Source organism: Xyrauchen texanus, chromosome 32 (genome assembly GCF_025860055.1).
Source record: "Xyrauchen texanus isolate HMW12.3.18 chromosome 32, RBS_HiC_50CHRs, whole genome shotgun sequence".
Classification (NCBI taxonomy): domain Eukaryota; kingdom Metazoa; phylum Chordata; class Actinopteri; order Cypriniformes; family Catostomidae; genus Xyrauchen; species Xyrauchen texanus.
In genome coordinates, this window is record NC_068307.1 from 6751468 (window position 1) to 6770289 (window position 18822).

General features: G+C 38.6%; 1 protein-coding gene across 2 annotated transcripts in view; it reads right to left on the minus strand.

The window, feature by feature from the left end:
• Nucleotides 1-5296: 5296 nt before the first annotated feature.
• Nucleotides 5297-18822, minus strand: part of fer1l4 (fer-1 like family member 4) — a 45893-nt gene continuing 32367 nt past the window's right edge. For both annotated transcript variants that reach the window (XM_052102086.1, XM_052102085.1), the window contains exons 35-46: nucleotides 15755-15889; nucleotides 15548-15664; nucleotides 15113-15240; nucleotides 13881-14051; nucleotides 13488-13642; nucleotides 12051-12232; nucleotides 11853-11938; nucleotides 11522-11620; nucleotides 11188-11429; nucleotides 9427-9728; nucleotides 9215-9315; nucleotides 5297-6461 (exon numbers count right to left, since the gene is read on the minus strand). In XM_052102086.1, coding sequence (XP_051958046.1) covers nucleotides 6281-6461; nucleotides 9215-9315; nucleotides 9427-9728; nucleotides 11188-11429; nucleotides 11522-11620; nucleotides 11853-11938; nucleotides 12051-12232; nucleotides 13488-13642; nucleotides 13881-14051; nucleotides 15113-15240; nucleotides 15548-15664; nucleotides 15755-15889 — 1899 coding nt within the window. In that variant the 3' untranslated portion in view covers nucleotides 5297-6280. The remainder of the gene's footprint in view (nucleotides 6462-9214; nucleotides 9316-9426; nucleotides 9729-11187; nucleotides 11430-11521; nucleotides 11621-11852; nucleotides 11939-12050; nucleotides 12233-13487; nucleotides 13643-13880; nucleotides 14052-15112; nucleotides 15241-15547; nucleotides 15665-15754; nucleotides 15890-18822) is intronic.

The window sequence follows — 18822 nt, forward strand, 5'->3', positions numbered from 1 at the left end:
TAAACCCATGTTTGGCTGTAGTGGTGAAAGCGCATAAAGAGGAAACTGAGCGTCCAATAGTACGCATGCGCAGTTGGACAAAGTACACACAAAGCACATCAATGAAACTATTATAACCGACTACTATGGTTCACCATGTCCGGTAGTGGTGATGGTTTTAAATATATATATATATATATATATATATATATATATATATATATATATATATATATATATATATATATATACATTGAAGTCAAATCCTATATTATTATAATCTTAAAAGAAAATATTTTTTATGTAATCCTACATTGCAAAGTGATGTCCTCTTAGTTTTTATGATATGTAATGACTGACTAACTGAATTAATAAACATTAATAGTAATTCTAGATTAATATGAAATAATTGTATATATATATATATATATATATATATATATATATATATATATATATATATATATATATTATTTATAATACTGCTAATATTAATACTTTGTTTTATGTCAGCTAAATACATGATATATTTAGTGGACAGCTATTTTTTATTTTTTTATTTTTGTTAGTCCGCACATGGAAGCTTCGAGAAGAGGCCAAATGTGCACAAACCGCCTTCAGTCATTAGTCGCATTCAAATGAAGACTAAAAACTTGCAATTTTCTGTGTGCACTGCATTATCTTATTTTTTAAATAAAGGCAGAAATGTGAAGCTTTTAATTTGATAAAAAAGCGTTTTCATTCATTGTTATTTTAAAACTTGTGTGTGTTTCAACAGGAAAGTTGTTATAAAGTAGTTTTTATGTTCATTTGAGGGTTTGTAAAATTAAATATTTACACAGAAATGGTAAGTAAGCCATTTTATTACACTAAAATCATGTTAACACACATATTGTTTACGTATTATGGCTATACTTTGGGGATTGGCCCCCATTCACTTCCATTGTAAGTGCCTCACTGTAACCCAGATTTTTTTTAAAGAACAGGAGGGACGAGTCGAATTTTTGTGGCAATCAACATTAAGCCACAAATGCTGTGGATTAAGCTTAACTTGTATTGAAACCAGTATAGAAATGATTTTAACACTGACTTATATGTATCTTTATTTTTCCTTCTCTTCATCATTTCTAAGTATAGCTATTTGAAATACTGTATGAATATGTAGCTATAAAATGTGTTTCTAAATAAACTTGCCTTGCCATGGAAAGTAATGGACATTTTGATTTGTATTATTCAAATGTGCACACAAAAACTTCTTTGAACTGCAAAGACAGAACATCAGAGGAAAGCTAAAACTTGACCATAAGGAGTACTGTAGCCACGCCATGCATTTTGGTTTGGTGAGTAGAAAAGTGCATTACATAGCGCTTCATTAATAAAGCCTGGAAGTCACCTATCCCAGCTGTCACCTCTGATTAGAGTTTCACTCAATCAGCCGCAAGCACTTCTCTACCCAAGACAGCCCAAACTGCCCTGCAGACAGCCATGTGACTTCTGCTGCATAGTTCCAAGCTGTTCATTCACGGGTGTGTACAGGGGCGGATCTACCGGGGTGTCATGGGGTGGCAAATGCCCTAAGAAAAAGCATTTCCACCCCAGCATAAGTATCCGAATTTATCAAATAGAAATGCAAGCATATTATTGTTGATTGTGACATTGTGTAAGGGTTTATTCATGTCGAGTTGCCTAAACTCTCACCGAATGCACAAATGACTACAGACCCATAGCGTGATTGATTACAGCGGCAGCCAATCACAGCATAACACTATTATAGATATTATATGTGTGGGTGAGAAAAAGTGACAGTTGCAAACATCAAACTTAATGTGTGCAGTAAGATGCCAGGTCCAAATGAGCAAACAGACAGAAGCAAGAAGTAGAGAGAGCTGGTACCTCATCACACGGCAGTGAGAGTTTGAACAGGTTAGTAAATAGTTTAGTAAGTTAGATGAAGGAAATGTCCAAAACAAGTAAGTTAGGTGATTATTTGAATCATTAAACCTAATCTTAAAACAAAATGCAGCAGACAGTGAATTTATTTTTCACTTTTATGATACCAAACAAAAAGGGAAAAAAATTATAATCATGAACCATTCAGTTATCTATATTAATACATGATTTTATGTTCCTTGCAAAAAAAAAAAATAAAAAAAATATATATATATATATATATATATATATATATATATATATATATATATATATATATATATATATATTTATAAAAAAGGATAAGATTTTTGGCAATACTACTTTGTGGCATGTGATGGCACCCCTGTCGCTGTCAGTTATGGGTCGAGATGGATGAAACACATCATCACCACTTTTGAAATAGCTTTCGTCAGGTATGTGTACAATCCAGATGAAACATCTCCAGTTCTTGATTAAGAGTTTCTATTTCATTTGTGTGTTTTGACTGGCGATTCAGACCTGGAATGTGTTATTTTTGTTGACATGTTTAATAGACACTGTTTTGGTGCTCTGGAGATATAAATTGTTTCTTAATTTTGCAAAAATAAATATATATATATATATATATATATATATATATATATATATATATATATATATTTTTTTTTTTTTTTTTTTTAATGTTTTAATGTTGGTAAATCATTAAAACATGATTGAGCCACTATGTGGCTCCTGTGGAAATGCAATCTTATCACAAATTCATGGACATTTGTAATTTGATAGTGACTCCAATTAACGAACTAGTACTTGTTGCAAGAAAGCTTGGTACCCTAATCCATAAGTACTATGAATGGGAGTTTGGTTTGGTGTCGCAACCCCTCACAGTCTGCATGCCACCCCATAAAGACATTTCTAGATCCGCCCCTGGGTGTGTTCAACCTGAACACAACATAACGACTGCCTCTCATTATTGCCATTGCATTGTAAAATATCAATAGAAGAGTTTTTGGGTGACTGTACTCATAAAAATAAACAAATAACTAATCAACTATCAAACAAATCACTTTACATAATGTAAAAAATTTATACATTTAGTCATTTAGCACACGACTTAATCCAAAGTGACTTACAAATGAGGAACATAGCAATCAATTTGTCATACAAAGTTCAACAACATCTGCAGTGTTGTAGTGACATGTTTTCAAGGTGGCTGGAGTAGTATAGGTGCTAGCGTAGAAGACCGAGATTTTATTTTATATATTTTAATTTCTTTGGATTGTACAGTAAGTGCAAATGTAGTTCAATAGTAAGGATACAGGCAGTTGTTACCATAGGAACTATTTCTACTTGATCTTACACTTCTGTAGGTCCACACAATGCAAGTGAATGGTGGCCAGAATTTTGAAGTTCCAAAAAGCACATAAAGGCAGCATAAAAGTAATCCATAAGACTCCAGAGGTACAATTTATGTCTTCATAAGCGATGTTATATGTGGGCCAGAAACAAATCAATATTTAAGTCCTTTTTTACTATAAGTATCCACTTTCACTACCACAGTCCACTTCTATTGATTTTGGCAATTTGCATTCTTCATGCATATTGGCACCTACTAGGTAGGGAGGAGAATGTATAGTAAAATTACTTAAATATTGATCTGTTTCTCAACCACACCTACGAGTAATATCCTTCAAAGTTTTGGTCACCATTCACTTGCATTGTATGGACCTACAGAGCTGAGATACTTTCTAAAAATCTTCATTTGTATTCAGCAGAATAAAGAAAGTCATGCACATCTGAGATGGCACGAGAGTGCGTAAATGAAGAGAGAGTTCGCATATTTGGGTGAACTATTCCTTTAAAATTGATATTTATTGGTGTGACCTAATAAAGTCAGGTTGATACAGTCACATTTTTGAATTTAGATGTTATCAGTGGTGGTGGCGTAGTGGTCTAAGCACATAACTGGTAATCAGAAGGTCGCTGGTTCGATCCCCACAGCCACCACCATTGTGTCCTTGAGCAAGGCACTTAACTCCAGGTTGCTCTGGGGGGATTGTCCCTGTAATAAGTGCACTGTAAGTCGCTTTGGATAAAACCGTCTGCCAAATGCATAAATGTAAATGTTATCACAAAGCATTTTTTTTTTAATTACCAGACACAACATTGCTTACAGTGCCAAATATTATCTCTGAATAACTGTGAATTAACTGAATTTTATAATCAGGTTGGCTGGTAAGAATACAGTGGTGGCAATAAAGTAAATTAATTAATATCTCTTCATAAAAATATTATAATAAGACTGTTTAATTAAATATTTCCAGTGCAGTGGTATATTACAATGGAAGAACTGTCAAATTCATTTACAGTACATCCTCTAAAATTGGCGATAAAATTAAAGAGACAGTTCAATTATGACATAAATTCAGAGAACATAAAATGACACTCCTAAAAAAAGTACAGTGATGATCAAATGGTAATAATACCATGATTACATATTCATTATATTTAAAAAGTACCCGAAGGTACTTCAAAGAATACCATGCTACATGTCCAAATAAAAATAGGGTAGTACCATTTTTTGCTACTTTTTTGTTAGGGGCCTTACATCATAATAGTGAGATATGCTGATGTATAGATCCATTACACAGTCATTCAGGGGCATAACCATGGGTGTTATCAAGTGATAATTTGCACGTCCATTACCTCCCACTTTTTAGTTGTATTCCCATGTGACAGCCTAGGCTTCACTATTACATTCTATGTAATTACCCTTCTCTAAACCAAAGGCAATTATCTCAGTTGAGTGCTGTCAGATAATGTACTAAAAGATAAGACCAGAGTCACAAAGAGCAGTGTGTTGGAGGCAAGACAGTGAAACACATCATTTACTAACATTAAACGCATAATATGACACATTACCATTTTTCATATTATTACGTTGTATAAGAAAAACAGAATTCTTTTACCAGTCTGGCCAAAAGGTCCATTGAACAGTCCAATAATATCACCAGGAGGTACAGTGTTTTCTAGAGATGTAGAGATTTTTTTGTGACTAATATCATTATGATTGTATATCAATGTTAGTTAGTGTGACAAACATCTCATCCAACAGATCGAGCATCATTCTCATGGAATCAGTAGGGTGTACTTTCTCCTAGCTGGATCTCATTTCATTAATCATATGTGTGCCCAGGACTGATAAATCTGGACTTTCAAACATATCAGTAAGTAAATCAAAGAGCACTTTTTTATTATTATTATTATTATTATTATTATTATTATTATTAGATACAGCAATATTTTTGGCTCCATAAGTTCTCCAGTAAAATTACTTTGTTGTGCAAATTTATTTTATGGAAAGTCGGTATACATGAAAAGTTGTGCCTTACAATGCAAGATCATTTTATAAAAACAACTGACAAGGTTTTCCTAAACAATCTTTAATATCTACAACAGAATGACTATATTCCAGTTAACAATACAATCCCAGAAAATGTTAAAAACTATATCAAAATGAATATAATAAAAATCAGCAGCATGATTGGGAATTACATGATCATATTACATCATTGAATTTGTTGTCAGACAATTACTTGTATACTTTAAGTCTTATTATTATGTTATAATTAAGTTATTATTATGTATTTTCCATTCAATTCCATTGGGTCACCCAAAAATATAAATTTGGTCATCATTTACTCATCCTTAAGGAATTTTTTTTTTTAGGTTAGTACCACATGCTAATTGTCAGCTATCAAGCAAAAAATATATACAAAATTCACATGTGTAGTCTCTTGATGAAAATAAATGTTGATTAAGTGTTTTTTTTTAGAGCTCCAAAAAGCACATAAAGGCATCATAAAAGTAATCCATATGACTCCAGCTGTTAAAGACATGTTTTCATAAGCAAATATGTCAGGTGTGGTTGAGAAACATCAATATTTCTGTCATTTTTAACTGTAAATGCTCCTCCCTGCCCAGTAGGTGGCGGTATGCACAAAGAATGCAAATCAGCAAAAAGAACTCTTAATAGAGAAGTACGCTTAGGTGGGCTGTTTGAAAGTGGAGATTTATAGTAAAAAAACTTCTTAAATATTGATTTGTTTCTCACACATCTATATCATATCACTTCTGAATATAGCTTTAACCACTTGGGTCATATGGATTCCTTTTAAGCTGCCTTTATGTGCTTTTTTTAGCTTAAAGGTTTTGGACCCTGTTATTTTGCATTTCATGGACCTACAGACCTGAGATATTCCTCTAAAAATCTTTAGGATTTCTCTGGATGGCATAAGGGTGAGAGATGGCATATGATGAGAGAATTTAAATTTTTGGGTGAACTATCCCTTGAAGGGCATTTTTGTCAGCATTTATCTGCATTACCATCTCCTCATCCATTGACAATAAGTTGGCTGATTTGTGAAGGCAAGGTGTAGAGGATGAGGAAGAGGAAGACTCCCAGAAGAACCAGAATGATCAAAGCAATTATGTACTTCTTGTATTTCTTCCATATGAAAAACACAAAGGTCTTCATGGGGTTCACAAACCAGTTGAAGGATGTCTTGGGACGGCTAAAGAAGACAAAGACACAGATATGTAGGACATAGTGTTCTGAAGCAAGTGTTTTAGTGCACAATTAACCCTTTGAAACATGGTGTCCACTGCAGTGGGCAGATCTTTAAAAACATTTTGCATCATTCTAGGTGTGATGTTACATTGAAACCACCATGAGTGACTATCTGTAATTTTTACTCATCATTATATGCATGAAATTCATGATTCCATTCTTACCTGTCAATCAAACACTGCACAAAAAAAAAAAAAGAATTCCCTAAGAGTTCACTTACTTGACATTGTGTCGATATAGTGACACTAGGGGTAGCTCTTGGGAGCCATAAACACCTCTGATCTTTGAGAAAAGGCCAGTGGGAAATGGCGAGTGGAATTTGCATACCACTTCCCGGACATACGGGTATAAAAGGAACTGGCTCGCAACCACTCATTCAGATTTGTTCTTAGGAGCCGAGTGGTGTTTCACTGCCGTTCCATTCACCTGACAACGAGAAGCGTATGCTGTTGGATATACGGTGCATTTCAGCGGTTTTCTACCCCTCTGCGCGATTGATGCAGAGTACGCCCCTGGGCGCTTCGACATCTGAAATAGTATATATTCTTGCAGAAAAGAGAATATTTCCTTCTAAAAGAGTGCACACTGACGGAGATCGTCTATTTAAAGATGCCTTTCCATCTGTGTGTAGTTCCTGGATGCGGTCGCTATCGCTCCGCCTCTGATAGCCATGAGCACTGTCTCACATGTCTGGGCTATAGTCAAGCGTTCGTGAATGGTTCCTGTTCTCACTGCAAGAACATGACCATGGCAACGTTGTGGTCAAGGCATTCCTTCTTCCGGGGGAAAGCCACTCCAGCCGCTCCCTGCCCCGGGCCTTCTACCTACAGATATGAGGCCAGGTCGATTAGCGCTAGGGGTGATTTGGGGAACCCAATGGGAGTGCTTCTGCTGGGAAATCCCCCACGGACCTCCCATTCCCCAGTACACTCATTTTCCCCGGTCGAGTTCTGGGATAAGACAGGCAGCTCGCCTCAGGGCAAGTTTAATGCCTCTATCGGAGCTCGTGAGCAGGATGAGCTCTCGATCGCAGCATCGGAGGGCGTGTTGGCGCAGTAGGATGCTGAGGACTCAACTGGGCTTCCACCTTCGGTGTGGTCACCAGTCTGAGTCTGACGCAGAGCTGACCGCCATGCTTGCCAGGGCTGCCACGAGTGTTGGGCTGGAGTGGAACCCTTCACCCTCGTAGCTTGATGATTGGTTCCTGGGTTCGGAGCGCTGCTCACAGTCTTTCTTCCCGAAGGTGCACGAAGAATTCACAAAGTCATAGCGGACACCTTTTATGGCAGGGACCCGACTTCTGGGTTCGTCCACTTTCATTACACTCGACGGTGGGGCAGCCAGGGGATACAGAGATTTCTCAGGTGGATAAGGCGGTTTCGGTGAACTTGTGCCCGCAAAACAGCTCCACCTGGCGAATCACCCGAGACTCCCATCCAGGGCCTGTAAGACTACGTCGTCTCTGGTGGCCAAAGCTTACAGTGCCGCAGGTCAGGCCACCTCTGCCCTGCAAGCCATGGCACTCCTGCAAGTACACCAGACCAAGGCATTGAAAGAGCTGCACGAGGGTAGTCCTGACCCCTAAGTGATGCAGGAACTGCGCTCGGTGACTGATCTCACCTGATCTCGCCTGTCTCAGGGGCATCTCAAGAGCCCCAGGAAGGCCCCAAGCACCCCTGAGATGGACGAACCAGGGAGGAAGAGGCCCGTTGGAACCCCAGAGCTGGTATCAAGACCACTCCATCCCCCGGTGGAGGGTGTTTCCTTTTGTTTTCGCCACACACCCAAGGGGCTGCGGTACCCACATTTTCAAAAAAAGGGTGGTTTCCTCAATCCCTGGGTCATGACAGCCAGACACGAAAACTCAGAGCGCTACGAACGCGGGCCCTCCGCCTTCGTGCACCCGGCCACGGCACACACACGCCCACGACCAGGCGTGTGTGTGCCGTCTATCAAGCTATCACGTGTACTTCCATGTCTCGGTTTTACCTCGGCACAGACCCTTCCTGCGGTTTGCTTTCAAGGGCCGGGCATATCAGTACAAGGTCCTCTCCTTCGGTGTGTCCCTGTCCCTTGCATCTTTACGAAAGTTGCAGATGCAGCCCTTGCCCCACTAAGGGTAGTGGGCATCCGCATCCTCAACTATCTCAACAACTTGGTGATTCTAGGTTGAATCCTCCTAGGCCGTGCCTCTTTCCCTCGTAGGATCTCTCCGTGGTCCTGCTGGGCCTGCGGAGAGCCCCATTTGAGCCCCTAGACTCAGTTGAGCTAAAGGCGATCTCATTGAAGTCTGTCCTCCTGACTGCGCTCATGTCCATCAAGAGGGATGGGACATGCACGTGTTCTCTGTCAGCGACACCTGCCTGGAGTTCCTTCCGGAATACTCTCACGTGGCCTTGAGACCCCGACCGGGCTATGTGCCCAAGGTTCCCACGACCCCTTTTAGGGGGAAAGAACACCTTCCCCGACGCAAATACATTTGGCCCCAGACGAAAAATATTCACTCTGTGGGGAGAAAAATAGAGAGAAACAGGCGCAGCCTGATCCCAGTGGAGATATATCTTGTCTTTTTACATTTTAAGTAAAATAAACAAAACAAATTTCCTTTGTGATTTAATTAACTGATGCATCAAAGGGTTGCAGTTTAAAGATGAAGACAAAACTGATATGAAAGCACACAGACTGTGAGTCACTTACTTTGGTTTGTCCAGTGGTTCAGGTTCCTTGCGTGCTATACCCACAGGGTTCTTCTCAGCTTCCTCAGCTGTCACTAGGTGGAACTCGGCCTCTACTTTCCCCTATAAAACCACACAAATGAACAAAGAGTAAGAGTCTACAGTTAAAATTAAAACATGTATGTAGCCACACAGGTTTTACTCTGTGTTAGTGCACTGTAGATTTACATTTACCATTAAGAGGAAGGTGTTCCCACTACTGTCTACAAATTGCAGATCTTCTGGTTTCATCTGGCTACGCTTGCTTGATTTCTTTTTCTTCTTCTTCTTGTTTTTCTTCTCTTGTTCTGCCTCTCTCTCCTCTCTCTCAATGTCCTCCTGGCTCTTGAGTTTAATGAGCGGCCACCAGCCCCTCATCCTCTTGCTGCGGAAGATGGAGAAGCGAGGGCCAGCCTTGTCTTTGGCCATCTTTACACAGCATTGCCCTGATGTCTTTGCTGAACGAACCATATCATTGAGACGCAACTCTATTGAACCTACAGAGAGATGTCAAGAATCGAAAAGAAAGATGTTAAAAACCTGTAATGCATAGGATTGGGAAACGAGTACTGGTTCTTATTTTAAATACCAGAGACAAAAGATTTTTATGTCTTTCGTTTACATTAATGGTTCTCCAATGTGCATTCTTTCGCAGATCCGGACGAAAAACCATGCTAAATTCCTCTGACAGTATTTCCTGCTACCGTTCCACAACACTGCAAAACCACTATTAAATCAGCAGTGCGACCAGTGTAGTCCAATTCCTGAATAAATTACTCTTATGAGCTGGTTCTTTTGAATGTATATGGCGAAAATTAAGCACAACCAGTGTAGTCTGATACCCATATGAATGACTCTATTAAGCAGATTATTTTAAATCTACAGTGCCAAACACACTGCGAAATCAGTGTTGTCTGATTCCAGAATGGCTGACTCTATTGAGCAAAAAACTATTGAATCTACAATGCAAAAAATATTGTACATTGTGATCAGTGTTGTCAGATTCCTGAATGAATTACTCTATTGAGTCTGTTCATTTAAATCTAAAGTGTGAAACAAACCACGACCAGTGTAGTCTGATTTCTGAATGAATGACTCTGTTGAGAAGGTTATTTTAAATAAAGTTCTTTTGAATCTCCAGAGTTTTTAATCAAATTCTTTTAAATCTACAGCGTGAAACATAAAGCATGACCAGTGAAGTCCATTTCCGGAACTAATGACTCAATTGAGCAAGTTCATTTGAATCTACAGTGCGATCAGTGTAGTCCGATTCCTGAACAAGTGACACTTATGAGGCGATTCTTTTGAATCTACATCACAAAACCAGAGTTTAGTCCAATGAATGACTCTATTGAGCAAGTTCATTTGAATCTACATCGTGAAACATACAGATCAGTGTAGTCTGATTCCCTAATGAATTACTTCTAATGGTAGTAAATCCAATCTGAATTGCATTCATCATTTCAAAATATTTTTTCCTCAAAAGTATAAAAAAAAATCATTACTATAACTGTTAAGGAACAGGAAGAGGAATCAGAAGTTACTATCCCTAGAATTAAGATGTTCCGCTTTGAACTCCACATGAAAAGCATCACTCATCGCTTCATGGAAGTGACATTTTACGAGTTTGCTAGCCTTGAAAGAGGGAAGTGTGCCAGTAAATACAGAAAACATGTATGTGGGCTAGGAACAGGAAAAAAATCCAGGCAAATGCTTTGATAAATTCATTGCAGAATAAAGAGGACTTTATATATTTGTCCATTCAGATTAGAGGGTCACAGCTAACTGTTGTATAATAAATATTATTGCCTTCAATAAAACCAGCTGATTTAGATGTTACCATATGAAGCACATTTTTTAGGTTCTCTGATATTATGCTAATCCTCAAATGAAGAGGAACCTTGGCTGGATTTAGAATAAACCCTTGACCCTTGACCAGTAAAAAAAAACACTAACCCAAGAAATCATTGGAGCCGATGCGGTCATAATCCCAGACCTGCAGTACCAGAACGGCTGGCTGGCGAAACTCAGTCTCCTCAATGGCAAACAGGGACTCCTTCTTCTTATAGATGATCTCTTTCTCCGTGGGCAGATAGTCAAAGTGGAAAACAAAGCGCCAGTTGAAGTTGCCCTCTCCGGTTAGGGAATTAAAGTGCACGTCTGTCTCCTGTTTCTCACCATCCAGACCTTTAATCCAGCTGGTGCATATAAACATACATATACATTTATAACACAAACACACACATATATGTAATATCTTGGCTATTTAATTTCTCATGTGTATTCTGACCCTTTAACGTAAATATCACTTGATGGTTCTCCAGTAAATGGATTGACATCATCCAGTACGACATCATCAGTGTTCCAGATGATCAAACGCAGCTCATAACTAAAAAACACAGTGCGAGAAATTCTCTCAATAAGTAAATATAGTAAATCAGCAAGATGTCCGTTAGAGCTGAAAGAGAACATGGATGTGGGGGGAACTTTTATTCTCTATATTTAATGTTAGGTGGCATTGTGTCTTTTGAACATGACATTTTAAAATGGACACTATACTGTATATCGTTTCAGTTTAATATCATTTAATGATTGTCATTATATTTCGGTCTCTTGATTACCTCTCTGGAAGTCTAGGCTTGATATTAATAGGTGCTGGTGGAGGTACATCCACAGGGAACATGTCAATCCACATGTGAACGTAGCCCTGTCAAGGTCAAGACAAAGACATGAGAGGATCTAAAAAAGATTGCAGATAGAAGACAAGGGGCTTGACTTGAGCATGCTAAACAGTTGCTGAGTGAGCACTGGAGTCTGACCTGAGGAAGGCCTGGTTTCTCCGTATTAAGCAGTGAGCGGACCTCCACATGTTCGAGTACCAGAGGATATGCTCCTTCACAAAACTCCCTCATCTCCCCCCAACTCTGGAGAACACTCAGAGCTTTGTGCTCATCCAGCTCTGCATAGTCGTCCTCTGTCTTCTTATTCTTCTTAAGCAACTCTGCAACACCAAAGTATCATATTAATAGACAGATAGTAAAAGCTTAAAGCAATTAGTGTGTCATCAATGCTGGAAAAAAAAAAAAACAGCTTAAACTAGCTTAAGGTGGTTTGCAGGTCTTGGCTGGTTTATGCTGGTCTTGATGTTCTTCCATCCTGGCTAAGCTGGTTTTTAGCTTATTGGCCAGCATGTCTCTCTGTCTGTCCAGCTGAAAAAACTAAAAACTCCATAAAACTAAAAGACATAAAAAAATTTTTTTTTTTACCCAATATACACCTGATATTAAGATGTGTTTTGGGTGATCCAATCACAAGTGGTCACATGTGTAAATGCAGTGCAAAACATTTTGTGATCGGATATAAAAACCTCATACAGAGGTAGTCAAAAACGCATGTGACCACATCACATTTGCGGTGTAAACCCTAATCCATCCTGATGCGTCCCGGACAGCAGTAAAGCACCTCCTACTCACCTGTCAATCAACCAATGCGCTAAATCAAGAGTTTTCAACTTTGCAGGTTGCGTGATTTATTTTCGGTTTACTATCGGGCAATAGCAGACTGACATGGTGATTGATGTACTGTATGTTGTCAACCAAGACACATCTTAACCTTCCTATTCTGTTTGGTCATTTTGACAGAAATTCAATTTTCAGATGTAATAAAAATAGTTTAGTTTATCTGAGCGGTACAAGACTGTGTGACTTTTCCCCCACTAGCCATCTAAACACACAACAAAATGTGGACTATTGTCGTAAAAAAAAAATTGTGGTTCAAATAGGAAATGAATGGGAAAGACTAATAAAGAGAGCAATTTTTTTAATCTGTCAGATACAATATATAAATAAGCCACAATGCAGAAAAAACACACACAGAAATAAAGTGGTAAGACTTTAAAACATGCAGTGTGCAAGCCGGTTCTCGCCAAAAGTTGAACAAAGTAACTTGATAAAATGTAGAATTACTACATAGTAGGTAGTTGCAGAGAACACTGCAGCCATCTACTGGCTATTATTGTCATCATGATTTTCAAGTCATGTTATTTTTCTTTTTTCACCAGATGGCAGCAATCTGCCCTCAATACAGGACACATTCTCATATTTTCTTCATGTTTCAGCTAGATTTTTACAGTAGTGAATCTGTACTTGATCAGAATAGAAAGGTTAATAACAGGTGTAAACTGTGTCTTTATATATTTTGTACTGTATTTTATCAGTCCAAATTTTGCTATATAAGTACTAAAATAGTACTTCTACCTTCTGGAAAAGCTTCATTGGGAATTTTGAAGATCCTGTTGAGAACTTTAATTTCAGACTCCCGATACTCTGGAGAAGGAATCCCATTTTTACGGCAGAGCTCCAATAAAATTGCAGTGGGTTTCTTGGCATCTCTCCATTTATTATAGCCATCCCTGAAATCACAAGACAGCTTAATCTGATTTACCCTGTAGAAGTCAAATGATAATCAGGCTGTTTTGTCTCTTATTGCTGCAAATGATCAAATGAGATCTCTCATAAATTTAGCATGAAAGCAGTGGGTTAGGTGTCAGAAATTATGATGATGGTGACAGTAGTGCAAATGACAATGAGAATAAATCATCATAACCATCATCATAATTGCCATCACCACAGGCTAATACCGTTACCCACTTGTCATAATGAAGGGCCAGGCCACACCCGGCGCGGTGGCGGCTGTAGAAACGGTTCTCCAGGTCCACGCGGGTCTCTCCAATCAAGTCATCAGAGCCCACCAGGTCATGATCAAACACATACAGTGTGAGCTCTGTCTCCAGAGGGAAGGATACAGTCAGCTCAAACACTCTGTGGGGAGACCAGAGTGCACATAAAGCAAGCTGTCAGTCAAATAAACAATGCAGTTGTTTGTAGATGTATTCTGGAAGCTGTACATTTCAGATCACACTTTTCAAATAGATTTGCGGTACATAAAAAAAAAAAAAGAAAAACCAAGCCCTGTCGATATCAAAAATGGGCCTTTTACACTGCACAGTACAACTCGACTCGACTCTGCTCGTTTTTTGGGGTTTTCCACTGTGGGTAGAACCTGGTACTTTTTTAGTATCACCTCGGTCGAGGTTCCAAGCGAGCCGAGCCGACACTAAATGTGACGTCAAAACCCTGCAGATTGAATGACTGATTGATCAGAGAGAATCGTCACTACCAGCATCACTGGATTTGCGACACGGGACATCAACATGCTATTTTTAAAGTTAGTTACAGCGATAGCAGAATCATTTGTTCACGCAAATTTTCGAATTGTAAAAAGAAATGGCTGTGTGCAAAACCACGCCATGGTCCATAAACGAGGTGCAGACGTTCCTCTCATTAACGACGTAAGAAATGATGCGAAATTAAAAAGTGTTTCGAGAAGTGTCTCAGCTGTTGGCCGCACTCGGCTACCACCGGTCCTACCAACAGTGTAGGGAAAGTTAAAAACCTTAAAAGTGGCTACAGAACCATCAAGGAAAAGTGGAAGTGGTTCGACCAAATGGATGCTAATCCATTTGGTCGAACTAATTTAACTGTTACACTTGTGTAAAATCACCATGCAACAACTGCTTTATGCAGCACAATGAGCTAGTAGCTAACATCTAGCGGTCATGTTATTGTTTATTGTTTTGTATCGCGTTTAAGATAATGTCACGGCAGTAGAGGCGGCATAACTATGATGATCAGCCAATTATCCCACCCACGTTGAGGAGGCACTAAACAGCAGTGGAAATGCAAGCTCAGAAAAGTAAAGCGAGTCGAGTCAAACCGTAACGTGCAGTGGAAAAGTGCCATTCGGTGGGTCTGTGATTTCTTCCATTCATTTTACTGTCTCTTGTCTTTATCTGAACAATCCCCATTACAACTTTACTCACTCTCCAAACACTGGGTTGAGTTGTTTGGGAATGTAGCGTTCTTTGCTGTCCATTTGCTGATGGCCAACTTTCACCACAACATAGGGGTCTGCCTTTCCATTAGGGTCTGTGGGTGCTAGGTTGGTTGCCTTGAACAACACAAAGAAGACAGTATTTACGAAAATAAATAAATAATTGATAGACAGAAAATATAAATGAGGCCATTTAATGTGTTGGCAAAAGTGTGGAGACATAATTGACTCCATCTACACTTTCCTTTTTACAATTATATACATTTTCTACCCATGTACACATTTTGTCAATTGGCAATCATAATGAAAGAAATATTAAAATATATAGAAATATATATCTTGTATAGTATAATTATAAAGGTATATATTATATTAATATAGTATGTGATGATAATAAGAATGATTAAGAATAATTCATACCCACTTTTACTACATACACCCTCACAAGGACTTTGATGGGTGTATTTTTGGGAAGTCCATTAGTGATCTGACAGTCTGCATCCTCATCTTCAGGAGCAATTGGGTATATTAGAAACGATCCCTGCAATGTAGCACAACTCTGCGTTACACTCTAATTCTCCACCTTATTCATGTATGCCGTCACACTGCCATTCCAAATCGCTTATCTCACCTTATATTTCCCCATATATCTCGTACTTTCATCTTCCTCTTCATCCTCCAGGCTGGATTTGCCTTTGTACACAGGAAATATGTGCAACCAATCCATGAACTGACTGAATTCATTTTCAAGCTCAGACTTGTAAAGCTAGGGAAATGTATAAACAAAATGAGAAGGATGGAAAAAGAGAACACACAGTTCTACCTTTAGAACTACTAAAAATGTGTGTGTTTGTTATGAGCGACCCGCTTAGACCACACCCAACAATGTTATTCAACCAATGGCATGAGTTGAGGGAGGGGACTATCTGACTGTTTGAACAACAGAACACGTGGGGCGTATTCAGAAAGCTTTTAAAGGGTAACTAAACACCTGCTCAGAGTCTGACTCCACCCACTAGAAATATTTGAAAATGCTGGAAAAGTGGACAGACTCCGGCGGGAATAGAGGGAACGAGGAACCGAGTGCGGGGCTGAGCGGGGGCACCTGAGACTCGTAGTGACGGATTAATTGACAGCTGCTGTCAGACTCTATGTTATTATTATTCCTCACACGGTCGCAAGACGACATGTACATGAATCTGGCGTGGTGAGCTGGAACCTGCTTATGTCAGCTGTCACCGCTTACGTCATGAAGTACCGCAACAGCCAATAGGAAAATTCAACTGCAGTAGCCACCGTTCAACCTGAAGAGGGCAGCACTCAGACGTTTTTACACCATATATTGTAGAATTAAAACACTTTATACACAAATGTCAAAAAAATTACATGAATCAATGACCAGTACTAATAAAGCCCCATGCTTACAGATCATTAACTAAAAAAAGTTGGTTTAGGGTTTAGTTACCCTTTAAAGTGGCCAGTGGCACAGAAGTGACATACTTCAGCTTTAAAGCCTGTTTAATATAATATAATATAATATAATATAATATAATATAATATAATATAATATAATATAATATAACATAATAATTGAATTTATTTGTATAGCGCTTTTTATAATACATATACTTCCAAAGCAGGTTTATAGAAAATAAAAAATATAAAAACATCAAAACTTTTTACAAAATAAATTATTACAAAAAAAATCAAATATCATAACATAACATAAAACATAACAAAAACAAAACAAAAACTAAAAACATAACAAAAACAAAAAAAAAAACATAACAAAACATAATATAACACATTAAAGGGGTCATGACATGGGTTTTTTTATTGTATTATTATGTTCCCTTAGGTGCAATTATAGTATTAATATATTTTTTTTTAAGAAAAACTTTTAAAATCTAGTGATTTATGACCTTTTCCCACCCTGTTTCTCATCCTCTGATTCAAACAGTCTGTTTTGGGGGCGTTTTCCATTTAAGACTTCAGTGTTAACGCCCACTGTTATGATTGGCTAACGTCAGTGCCTATGTATCAATTATTGACGCCCCCAGCCAGAACAATATGCAAGTAAACCAAGTAAAAACACTGTGATTATTCATAATGAATGAAATTGCGCTTTAAAAAGTAGTTTAAAGTTTAAAATAGATTACTTACAGTTTGCGTCGTCGTTGTTCCCAGAATAGTCGGCATGGACTTATCTTTGAGCAACAGTTTTCTGGCAAAGCCAGCATCATATTGAGATTTGTTCTCAAAACAGTCATCCTTAAAATGTACAGAACAAACGCTTAAGTTAACACTGCCGTGACTGGGACGTCCGCAAAAAATAAACTGCATCCATTTTTCCCTGACGTCTGGATCTTTCGGCAGCTTATTCAGAGGTTTTGTTTGACCACAGCCAGGAACAGCACATCTGTGTGGAATCGTAATTTTCCTGTGCACAAGTAGTCTCTGTCAGAGCTCGCTGTCCATCGACTGAACACTTGTGAGGCGGACGGCGATACTGAAATGAGCGTGAGTTGTCTTGCGCTTAAAGCGTAGTTATCTTGTGCTGGAGGCGGTCATATGCAAACGCTGGTACGTCACTTCTAACCGTCACGTCACTTCTAACCATGAATCCAGAACGAGCTGTATTTTGAGCTTGATTAAATAAATGATTCGTTTAGAATGGGGAGGACGTCTTAAAATATTAAACTTGCAGGACGTTTTAATGATACAAAGACCTCTTATATACCAAAAGATCAAGGCAAATTTGGTTTCTCATGTCATGACCCCTTTAAATAATAACATATAACACAACACACCACACACACTCAAAAAATATTTTGACGTTTACGAATTTGAATTTCATAACATTATTAATTTCATTTAGTCAATTTGATGGAATTTTGTTATGAAATTAAAATGCAGAAATCTTAAAAATAAGCCTAAATATACACTCACCTAAAGGATTATTAGGAACAACATACTAATACTGTGTTTGACCCCCTTTCGCCTTCAGAACTGCCTTAATTCTATGTGGCATTGATTCAACAAGGTGATGAAAGCATTCTTTAGAAATGTTGGCCCATATTGATAGGATAGCATCTTGCAGTTGATGGAGATTTTGTGGGATGCACATCCAGGGCACGAAGCTCCCGTTCCACCACATCCCAAAGATGCTCTATTGGGTTGAGATCTGGTGACTGTGGGGGCCATTTTAGTACAGTGAACTCATTGTCATGTTCAAGAAACCAATTTGAAATGATTCGAGCTTTGTGACATGGTGCATTATCCTGCTGGAAGTAGCCATCAGAGGATGGGTACATGGTGGCCATAAAGGGATGGACATGGTCAGAAACAATGCTCAGGTAGGCTGTGGCATTTAAACGATGCCCAATTGGCACTAAGGGGCCTAAAGTGTGCCAAGAAAACATCCCCCACACCATTGCACCACCACCACCAGCCTGCACAGTGGTAACAAGGCATGATGGATCCATGTTCTCATTCTGTTTACGCCAAATTCTGACTCTACCATCTGAATGTCTCAACAGAAATCGAGACTCATCAGACCAGGCAACATTTTTCCAGTCTTCAACTGTCCAATTTGGTGAGCTCTGCAAATTGTAGCCTCTTTTTCCTATTTGTAGTGGAGATGAGTGGTACCCGGTGGGGTCTTCTGCTGTTGTAGCCCATCCGCCTCAAGGTTGTGCG